At 41.8% G+C, this 11,611-nt stretch overlaps 1 protein-coding gene across 1 annotated transcript; it reads left to right on the plus strand.

The window, feature by feature from the left end:
• The first annotated feature begins 5,026 nt into the window (after positions 1 to 5,026).
• LOC116701935 (polypeptide N-acetylgalactosaminyltransferase 15) lies at positions 5,027 to 9,788 on the plus strand. The gene is made up of 10 exons (XM_032535982.1): positions 5,027 to 5,817; positions 5,967 to 6,133; positions 6,215 to 6,419; positions 7,187 to 7,354; positions 8,099 to 8,216; positions 8,616 to 8,810; positions 8,927 to 9,058; positions 9,174 to 9,275; positions 9,354 to 9,497; positions 9,590 to 9,788. The coding sequence occupies exons 1-10, from the start codon at positions 5,285 to 5,287 to the stop codon at positions 9,785 to 9,787; spliced, it is 1,962 nt and encodes a 653-aa protein (XP_032391873.1). The 5' UTR covers positions 5,027 to 5,284; the 3' UTR covers position 9,788.
• The last annotated feature ends 1,823 nt before the right edge of the window (positions 9,789 to 11,611 follow it).

The following is an 11,611-nucleotide window of genomic DNA, read 5'->3' on the forward strand; positions in this document are numbered from 1 at the left end:
ACAGGACGCATCTCATTCCTCATTAGTCTTCAGGACGCAGGAAACTCATGAGAGACGAGATGCGCGCGGACACGCTATTTCCGCACGCCCACTCTCCCTTTGCCCTGAAAAGAAATTATTAAAGCTTTCAATTCGAAGGAGCTTTTATTTATTCAGTAATCCTAAATTATTACTAACGTCTCTGGATAGGCTAGGCATGTGGACTTATGATTTGCCTGTTTTGGAAATATAATAGTTTGTATAATAGCGTTCATAAACAGTCCCTCACTTATCCTCAATTTACAGGATTCAATTCTGAAATTCTGATATATTATAGGTTTTGTCATCATTTCAAGGAAATTGCACTGATTTTTGACCCTTTCCTGAATGGAGAAAGATGTTTTAAAGGGACAACATGGGATGACAACGTGGCTAACTTAGTCAAATGGTAATGTAATTATGCTACAGAACCGTAATTAATAATTATAGCCTGTTATAGAGATATCTTTTGATCAGGGGTTGTGCGTTTGTTGAATCCTACCCAGATAATTTTAAATGTCCACGTGGGACAGTTGAGCACATGATCCGTTTGTCTCATCGAGCTGTGTCACGGTGAGACGCACCGCACATGTGCGTGAGATGAGAGGGAATAGCGGGGTTATTGCGCCACAGCCGCACTCCTAAAAGCAGAAGTAAAGCGTATGATGTGCGCGTTCGTTTTCAACACAGTCCAACATGTGATTAACGCCAATATTTCAGCGGGTCTTCTGCTGTCACAGGGGGTTTGGAAACTGCAACAAAGGGCTCCCAAACTGAGATCTAACTCACATTTAAGTTTCTGTTCTTCAACAGTCCTGCGACACACAGAGAAAAGTCTGATTTGTGATCTGAAGAACATCTCTTGTGCGGAAATTATGGAAAACATCACGCTATTTAATTCACACGTATGAAAGTGAATGCACACAACACTAAATGCAGACTCAAGCTATTACATGTTAGCCCGCGAAACAAAAGAGGAAAAGAGGGATTTGTAAATGTTGAAGCAGATAGCAACTTAACATTAACATTATAATGCCTTATGATTTGTATCGAGAATTTAAAAAATAATCCACGACTTTCCGAGAAAAAGCTATCCCTTATCAAAATATAAGGTGATAATAATGGTTTGTGTCTCTCTTGTGCTTTATGATTACATATGAATCCATTTAAATTATTTCTTAAAGTCCAGCTATTTGGAAATCAAATCCATAAACGAACTGTAAAATACTTTAAGCTCTGATAGACTTTGTTGGCATTTCTGTGTTTATTGTTATTATTGTCACTAAGGGCAAATAATGTCAGTCAGACAGTAGCAACCCCAGTTATTAATGTTAATAAATAGTTTCCATGTGGTTTGCAATAATCAGTGATGGCAATAATCGCAAGGAATGTTCTGGGAAACATGAATGAATGTCTGCAACAAAACATTAAATATTAAGCTTGATTCCTTCATTCCATCTCCATGACAACTGAGCAAACTGTGTCCACTGATGAAGGCCACAATGTGACCGAAAGCTCTGGAAGAAATCTAGTAGGCGAGGTGAACCTTGGCTTTAGTTCATCTTTTTTTTTTTGTCAAAGAAACATTACATGTGGGAAAAAAATGTCAATACTGATTATCCTCCAATAGAGGGCAGTCCTTTCCAAGTTATGGTTTACACACACACACACACACACACACACACACACACACACACACACTCACTCACTCACTCACTCACTCACTCACTCACTCACTCACTCATCCATTAACAGTAACATAATTGACAAACGATTAGGCCTAAACGGGAGGCTACACTCCTTTAAAACTTAAGGCTACAACTAACTATTATTTTCATTACTGATTCATTTTCAGATTATTTTTTTCTCAATTATTTAATCAATCTTCTAGTCTATGTTATGTCTGGAATGTCCATCGGTGTTTCCCAAAATTTAAAGTGTCTTGTTTTGTGTAAAAGCCAGGGTTAACAATAACAGAAGACTTTTTTTTTTTATTGCTAAACGACAATGCGCACAACTAAAGCCACTTGTGCAAAACTCTGATTACAGTCTGCACAGCAGCAGTTCATGGAGACCAAACTCTAGTTTGATTTTCATTGGTTGAACACAACCTGCACACCACTGTGGATCTACAGCACTTTGTTTAACTGCTAACACACTGCTGACAAAACTGTTAACTACACATTCAAAACAGAATAGATCTGTCTGGTGCCTATCAAACACTGCTGATTGCAACTTTAGCTGAAAGCCTAAGCAGGTGTCTTGTTTTAGACTAGTTAGTGAACATATACGGTATTTATATAGCTCAGAAAGCTCAGAAAGCCTTTTTTGTAAACAAACACCAAATAAGAAATAATTATACACTGTACCGTTTGAGATAAAAAGGTAAAAGAGTAAAGATACCAACATGCCCAGGTCAGATGGTCTGAGGTTACATACACAGCTATAAAAAACACTAAATATGAAATACACTACCTTTTACTATAGTAAAACGGCATTCGTCCTGTTTTTCAGAAAGTAATTGGGGTGAAAGCAATGGAAACACCACCTTTATTAGTATTTCGAGAAGATGCAGACATCCAGTGGGATGAAGACTTGCTGCATGATGCTGGAGAGAAGCAGGATCAGTCACACTGTTCTATGTTACTGTTACCAGTAATTCCATAGATTACAGTACTAGAGACAGAATACTATATTGAAGCAAACTGCAGATTTTCATTCCTTCTTGTTTACCTTATGTGAAAATAAACTATTATTAAACTATACTCAAACTATTGAGTAGTGTGAAGTCACTTCAATTGTTCAAACTGTAAAGATGAAAAGTTAGTATTTTCTATATTGGTGTTTGACGCTAGTGCTTTTACTCTGTGTTCTAAGTGACAGTGTGTGTTATCTCAGTGAGGAGTGTTCATTGGGTGTGGCGCACTGAGCCCGTTTTGAGATGTGTGTGTGAAGAGTTGTCATGCTTGGAAGGAGTTTTGCAGCTGATGTGAACGGTTTAGTTCAGGTGACTGTTGGTAGTGCAGACTGTAGTTAGAGTTTTGCACATGTAGCTTCGGTTGTGCCCACTGTTGTTTAGCAATCTAAAAAAAAACTACAAATGATAAATCAAAGTAGAATCTCATGTGTCTCTTCTTTGTCAGCACACGGCAGACATAACCGGTTGTAGAAGAAAAATGAATGAACACCAATCCAACCCAGAAATGCAGTGTACAGCCAAAAGTTACTGTTATTCTCGCTCTCTTGTCATGCCTTCTCATTTACAGCTCTCTGGCTTTTACTCGGATGGTGGAATGTAAGCACATTCCTGAGAATGTGAACTGGACCCTACCTTCGGTGTGTGTCTGTTTGTGTGTCCATAATTGTGTGTGTGTTTGTGCTCTTTTGGTGTTGATCTGTGTGTCTGCAAATGTGCTGGCAGTGGAAACTTCAATTCTGTGTGTTTTGGCTGCAGGTTGGAACATATGGGAGTGTTCACTGTGCGGCAGTGGAAATACATGAATACTTCTTCCTTTTCAATCTTGAGGCCCAAAAACATTATTTCCAAAAAAAAAACCTAAGTCAAGATCTGGTCACTTCTAACTCTCTTTTCTGTCTCTGTGATCTTCCATGTCTCTTTCATGTCTCTTTCATGTCCACCCTCTTTGCGACAGCCTCATCTGGTTGCTCTTCTTACCCTCCTTTGCTCTTTCAACTTCTCAATTTGTCTCTGCAGGTGTCCCTCGTCCTCCCTCCTCTGTGTACTGTAATCATAATCATCACAAGCCCTTCAGCCCTGTCATCCAGAGCAGAGGGGAGGTGCGTGTCTTTGTTTCTAATGAGAAGAAGGCAGGGAGCTGCTAATCCCACCCAATCACCCAGACAGTCACCACCACCACCACCACCACCACCACCAGGACGGGAACTGGTCTCTGACTGCAGCCAAACTGGCTCCAAAGCCCCACTGGCTGCACTGCCAAGGTGCATGCAGTGGCCTTTTACAGCTCCAGTCAACAGAGAACAGACAGAGCTTGTGAAACAGGCTGACACAGATGGTCTTCATTTCTAGTGATGTGGGGAAGAAAAATAAAGTGCAGCCTGACCTGCTGTTGGCCATCATCATAAAGAAAGTATCACCCTGAGGTCACTTGGAAAATGCATTAGGAAATTAAGCCTTTCCATTGATATCCTTACTTTGGCGTTTCCCCTAAAACGTTTCATAATTTGAGGTTGGTGCCTAGGTAAAAGTAAAAACTTTTCCACCTGTAAAAAAAAAAAAAAAGAAATCAAACTGTGACGCACTGAGGTCTTAGTCTTCACTCAGTTGAAAACAGCAGCATGGGCTGCCAAGATCTCCTCGGAGAACCAGGGAGATCGAAGCTGCGACCGCCCCGCTTCCCGGCACCGACAGACGGTCATGGGACTACGAGGCCTGCCGCCAGCTGGCTGGAAAGAGCATGTGGCGCACCAAGCCGACTCTCTCTCTCTCACTCACTCACTCACTCACTCTCTCTCTCTCTCTCTCTCTCTCTCTCTCTCTCTCTCTCTCTCTCTCTCTCTCTCTCTCTCTCTCTCTCTCTCTCTCTCTCTCTCTCTCTCTCTCTCTCACACACACACAAACTGGAGGAAATGTAAAAACACTGTCTCGTTCCACTGTAATGTGGGCTTATTTATAACTCACTTGTTTGTGGTGGGAGACATATAGTTTTGAAATACGGAGTTTTTAGATCCTGTACGGTACAAGCAATGACTGTAAATCCCTAAATAGACTTATTTTAGTGATGCAACATTGAAAAACATCATGATGACTGACACTTTGTATGTGGAAACTAAAATTAGTTTTTTTTAGTAGCATATGTCTAAAAAGGTGTTTTTAATCCTGTTATCATCTGAACTATGGACATTGCTCATTAGATCAACTCGGCAGGTGTAGGAGCAGGTGGATGTACCAGATGCATCCCCAAGCCACTATTTGAGCTTAATTTTACGCGGGCTTTAGGACCGCGGGATGAGCTGGACGAAGCTTCACCATAAAAAGAAGTTAAGGGGTTGTCTTGAACCTGCATCTGTCACTCGTGTCCCAAGTCTGGGGCTTCATGGAAGCAGCGCTACACTCCAAAGGACTGATGGGCGAGTTATTTCTGTTTCTACTTTTTGGATAATCCCTGAAAAGTGTCAACATTTTTGGTAAAATGTAGCCGATTTCAAAGTTGTTTGAAAACTCCAAAATGGGGAAGTCAAGACCGTACTGGGACAACTTTGTACTCCCTTCTCCTCTGCACTCTTCATGATGAGGCTGTGGGGGAGAGCTACAGCTGTCCGGAGGAGGGTGCTCTGCTTGTGGCTGCTGCTCCTTGGGTTCGCCCTGGTTACGCTCGCGCTCTCGGACCTCTTAAACCGGGACCGGGATCACAGTCGTCAGAAACTTGTCCATCCTCGCCACCCCCTACCGCGGATTCCCAATGCACCGGACCTGGAGGTCATCGTGGACTACCGGGACCCTGCATTAGAGCTCGGTGACGATCTCGCCCCGCTAAAATCTTTGCAAGAGGACCAGCTTTTATTCGTGCCATCGACGCAGGACTCTAAGAACTCTCCGCAGAAGAAGGGGAGTTACAAGGTGCTTCTGCCCGGAGCAAATAAAGAGACCCGGGCCCCTGCGCCTCCGACGCACGGTGAAATGGGGAAAGCAGTGCGGCTACACCTGGAGGGTATGGAGAGGGATATGGAGATTTCTGCCGTGCATAAGTACGGTTTCAACGAGATGGTCAGCGAGAGGATTTCACTCCATCGCAGGCTACCCGAGGCGCGACATCCTGAGTGAGTGCACGGCGCAGTGTCCAAAGAGCACGACTGAAAAGATGCACCAAAACTTTTGCGCTGAAATGTCCCCACTCTGGCAATAAAACGCATTCAAAGTTAATGAAGGTGTACACTTCGACATAATGAATTTGTGTCCTACTTAACAGGTGTTTGGGGGGACAGTACAGCGAGTCGCTGCCGTCTGCCAGTGTTGTTATCTGTTTCCATGACGAGGCTTGGTCAACGCTCCTGCGCACCGTGCACAGCGTGCTGGATACTGCACCCAAACCGCATCTGCAGGAGGTTCTGCTGGTGGACGACTTGAGCCACCACGGTGAGTTTCTGAGTCCACATCCACCCATCCATCCACTTGACCTGTGCTGACCACATGTCCATGTCTTGGTTCTCCTCTCAGATCACCTGAAGAGTGTGCTGAGTGAGTATGTGTCTCATCTGGACGCGGTGCGTTTGATTCGCAGCACCAGGCGCCTGGGCGTTGGAGGATGTCGTACACTGGGTGCTGCCAGAGCTGCAGGGGAGGTGCTGGTGTTTATGGACTCCCACTGTGAATGCCAGAAGGGCTGGCTGGAACCACTGCTGGAGAGAGTGGCCCAGGACAGGTGCCATTTACTCTAATAATGTACAAAAGTAATTAAAAGCAGTGCAACATTATTTTATTCCAATCCACCATTGCTTTAACCACACTAATTGTAAAATGATTTGTTGCTAGGCCAGAAATATATATAAGTATATACATAAAAATATGGACAGAGTTTTGTAATTAAGATAGTTAAGCTCCAGATAAACAGCTGTGCCCAACCTCTGTCTGTTTCTGCTTTTTGACAGAACCACTTGAGAAAAGTGGGACGATGGAAGGTACAGAGTGATCAGTTCTCCTCCCTCATTAGTAAGGCATGGGATACATGTGGTGTGTGTGTGTGTATCCAAAGCTCAGCTCTCATGATTTGGCTCTAGTTTTGTGTCTCAGGCTGCCTGCAGCGTGGCTCTAATTAGACTAGGTAATTAGGCTGAACTGGCAGACCTGGAATCTACAACTCTCTCAGCCACATGTTTGACCCCCCCCCCCGCTTTAATCTCTTCATTCCATTTCCTCTGAACATCACATCACACATGGCCTCTTGGGGAAAATATTTCATATGGCATATGTGAACCAGAACAAACTTTGAATAATAAGGGAAAATGTAGCCAAGGGAGGCTGGTTACTAGGTAAAAGAGTTCTTATTCTTAAAAATCTTTAAGAGAACGTGCTTCTCATTCATGACCCCAATCTCAGTTTGAATCACCCTTCTTGATAAATAACAATGGGAAAAAGACCCTTTTGATAATAAAAAATGACTTTTCCGATGAATGTGGCATCTCTGTGCAGGACCAGAGTGGTGTCCCCCATCATTGATGTGATAGACTGGCAGACTTTCCAGTTCAATGCCACCCAGTGGCCAGTTAGGGGGGTGTTCGACTGGAGACTGAACTTCTACTGGGAATCTAACCCTCAACTGCAAGATAAGGAGCCAGACTCAGCTGTTCGACCTGTGCAGTGAGTTTACAGCAAAATTATGTCAGATGGGTTTTCATGACGCAGCTATATAAAAAAAGTTTTTACTTAAAAGTAATGTTGAGTGAAGCCTAAGGTAAAACACTGAGCAAAATGTATTTTATATTTTAATGTTAATGGGGGCAGAATTGATGGTAACACTTTATAATAAGACTGCAAGTCATATACTTAAGTAATGCATAACTCATGCATTAATGCAGTATGTATCATAAATTCTTGTTGCTCACCATTAACAAATGATCAAGTCGCCATGACCTCATCTGTTAAGACATCTTAATTCAGTTACTTCATACATTAATGGATATGCAAATTAAATAAAATTCTCTTACATAAAAAAACGATTTTAGGACCATGCATTTGCTTAGCCTCTTTGATAAAAAGATTATTTTTAAATTGTGTTTGTGTTGTTGTTCAAACCTGTAGAGCTTAAACATGTCTGATCATTCCCCTCTATTTTGTCAATTGGTACCTGCTGGATGATATTCACGTTTGTTTTAAGTGCTCATTGCTCTTAAAAATATATAACTTTTGACAAGGAGTGGGATTTGTTTTAAAGGGTCAGATGCCAAAAATACAAGGAACCATTGCTCTGCTGTGTTCTGTGTGTCCTTGCTAACTAAGACTTTAATACTCTGAAGTTTGTAATAGATCTTAGCTCCAATGACACCCAGATACATTTCTGTCTGTTCTTGGCCAGTAAAGTGATGCTGATTCTGTCTCCGACAGGAGTCCAGTGTTGGGAGGCGGAGTTTTGGCCATCGACAGACATTTCTTCCAGAGTGTGGGAGCCTATGACCCTGGGATGCTGTTGTGGGGAGTGGAACAAATTGAGCTGTCAATCAGGGTAAAGAAGAAACCAAATCAACTTTCCATTCAAATCCTCCAATTTACATCCTCACACAGGACAGAGACATTTTGTTTTTGTTTTTCACCTTAAGTCCCATAAGCTTCTGTAAGCGATGCTTTGGCTGATTCAGTTGCCTTCTGTCAGGGCCTCAGGAATGTTGTACTGCGACATGATGCCTTTTGCAAATGGAAGTCTTAGGTTTAATAGTGGTCTGGGAATGTGTGTGAGAAGAAAATGTTACTTGACCACTTGTTTTTCCATGATGACCAGTAAGAATCATGCTGCTTGCAAAACAAAAGATCTTTTATACTTATCATACTCTCCTGCTGCTTTACAACAAAAGGCACACAAAAACTACAGGGTTATAAACCATTTTTTTTACCATTCCTGTTATAGGTGTGGTCATGTGGGGGTTCCATGGAGGTGGTTCCCTGCTCCCGTGTGGCCCACTTAGACCACCACCACTTGCCCTACCGCTTCCCAGACCAGGAGCTGCTTCAGAGAAACAAGATTCGGATTGCAGACACTTGGATGGACGCATACAGGAAGATCTTCTATAGGAGAGACACACTTGCTCATTTTATCAGACAGGTGTGTATGTTTGGTGTGGGTGTTGTGTGGATATATGTCATCAAGATATTGATTAGTGAGTTTACCAAATATAAAATAGAAAAAAATATTATTTATTTTTATTATTATTTGTTTAGTCTGAGAGCCCTAACATCACAGAGCGTCTGCAGTTAAAGAGAAGTCTGGGCTGTAGGAACTTCCACTGGTACCTGACTACAGTTTATCCACAGCTTTACATTCCCCAGGACAGACCTGGACTGTCAGGCGAGGTAACACACACACACACACACACACACACACACACACACACACACACACACACACACACACACACACATTGGTGTACATGCCAGACTGATGTGTCCCATTTGTGCTTGTTTGAAGCTGTACAATGTTGGCACTGGCAGCTGTGCAGACTACCCTCGAGGGCAGGGGCTGCAGGGTGGGGCCATGAATGTAGCACCATGCAGTGGGACGGGCAACCAGGTAACCATGACAACAGTTGTGATAATCCCAGACAGAGAGGTAACACAGTGGCAAAGATGATCTCTCTTGTCATCGCAGCACTGCGAACTAAATTCTGAGTTTGAAGCGCGATGGGGTCCCATGGGGGCTTTGTGTTTGGACGCCAAGGGAGAGATGGTGGTCCTATCTCCATGCCCCACACACCGACCACCAACCACCAGACTCCAGTGGAAGTTCATTAAAGTAAGGCAGAGAGTTAAAAGTGTTTTGTTATTTATGTAAATATGTTCACAGTGGCCGTTAGGCTAACTCATTGTGTCTGTTTTCTGCTTCAGCTGAGTGGTCAACTCGTTCATCAAAAGTCCCAGTTATGTCTGGAGGTTGTAAAGGAAGGAGGACTCCCACAGCCCAAAGCAGCCCCAAAACAAGTCAACACCCACGCCAGGATAGGAGGTCTCTTCCTGCGCCCCTGCACCCATCACCCCAGACAACAGTGGCACTTTGAGCAACTAGTAGCTCCTAAAGGTGCCTAATGCATACAACAGATGGATCATTAACAAATTACTTAGTGGCATACAGTAGTGAAATGGTTGTAGAAAAATACACAAAATAAAACTTTTTTGCTCCACTATCCCACTTGTTCCTGTTTTAAGGATCGCAAATACAATTGATTCTGTTAAATAACAAATAACAAACTATCTGAAATAATAAAATACAAGATATAATTATGATGAAACAAAGTCTCTATTTAAAAGGGCATTTTTTAGGAACACACATTATTGTATTTATGCACATTCAATCATATCTCAATCTCAAATGAAGTTTTTATTAAGTAAATGCTTACATGAAATGTGAATGTTTTTGGGCGGTATTCAGCAGAATCACATTAAAAACGATACAGCTCTATTAATAGACCTCAGGTTGGATGGAAATTATGAAGAAGTATCAAGTAAACTGTACCAAAACTTAGTCTGTTGTGGATTTTAGTCTATTCGATAGAATTTGTTCTGGAATGAAACTTTAACCCCTACAAAACCTCTAGTGCACCCTTCCTCTCTCTTTATCTTAAAGTTTAATAAGAAAACCGGTTTAATAAACACACTCCTCAGAGATAAGAATAAATGGTTCTTCAAATAGTGGGATCCGGTAAAACATCTGAAAAAGATGAAAAACATATAAAAAAGATTTGCAATGAAAAGTATCAATTCCTGTAGTAGCCTACAGGCTTACAGTTAAGCAAGCTCAGCTAGTTAATGAAGGACCTAGATGGTTTCGGAAAGAGACATTCAAAAATCATATAGGGCTATAATATTCAGGTGTCTACATAGTTTTGGACATTCGGCAGGACAGGTATTAAAGTCCCTGCAGTAGATGTCTACTCAGCAGAGCTATTCATTCTCATTTTGAGTGCAACTAAAAAACCTAAACATGATTCTGTTCTGTTCAAATGTCCCATTAAGCCAAGACAGTGTGACAGCATACACAATACCAGAAATTGAAGCTGAAGCAGATTAATGGAATTTAGCCAATGTTCATTTATTTATACATGTGCCTTTCCCACTATGACATGTCCAAATGTCCTCGCAGGTGCAACAAAACAAGAGAGTGAAAGAGTGTCAATCATGAAGTCTGTACACACCCAAACAGTCAGTCAAATCAAGCAAAATAAGAAAAGAAAACAAAACAAAAATTCCCCCCTAAATGTTGTATTTCAAAAGGTTTTATTATTTCTTAATGTGTTTGTACTCTTAATATTATTATTATGATTATTATTATTTTACAATGTACTGTATATCAAGTCTCAAAATAAACAAGACTATTCATATTGTATCAGCTGCCAGCAGCAGAGGGAGCTATCTGCCTTCAAAATCTTCTCTCATGCCCCAACTGATCACTCTGTTATTGTTATACACCTATGACTTCCCCATAAGAGAATTTCCATAAAGACATTCTTATATAAACGTTTTGTGATTACTAATGTTATGTCACTAAACAGTAAGTCATCTGTGTGACCGCTATCCTTAAGTGAATGTGACTGAGAGTTGTCGAGACAACAGTCTCATGTGTTTTTGTGTCTAGGTTTACTGTAACTCAGCCCAGTCATAAGTGTAGCTGTTATTTAAACCACAGAGCCCAAGGTTAGGATGGCAACTGTCAGGCAGGGAAGACCCTGAGCTCGTCCTCAGTAAGTCTCTCCTTGTCCCCAGGCATTGTGTGCTAATAACTGCTTATACTGTACTCTGTCACAGTAATGCATTTTTAACCCATAATGCACTCAGCCCAGTCAAGTACACAGCACCTTTAATGAAAAAACAGTCAGATGGTATGTCTGCAGCTCCGGGGCATAGGTCAAACAC

The sequence above is a fragment of the Etheostoma spectabile genome, chromosome 14 (genome assembly GCF_008692095.1).
Source record: "Etheostoma spectabile isolate EspeVRDwgs_2016 chromosome 14, UIUC_Espe_1.0, whole genome shotgun sequence".
NCBI lineage: Eukaryota > Metazoa > Chordata > Actinopteri > Perciformes > Percidae > Etheostoma > Etheostoma spectabile.

Coding starts and splice junctions, on each gene's coding strand:
- LOC116701935 (XM_032535982.1), top strand. CDS start 5,285: ATGATGAGGCTGTGGGGGAGAGCTACAGCTGTCCGGAGGAGGGTGCTC. Junction 6,420..7,186: donor GAGAGAGTGGCCCAGGACAG/GTGCCATTTACT, acceptor ATCTCTGTGCAG/GACCAGAGTGGTGTCCCCCA. Junction 8,217..8,615: donor AAATTGAGCTGTCAATCAGG/GTAAAGAAGAAA, acceptor TTCCTGTTATAG/GTGTGGTCATGTGGGGGTTC.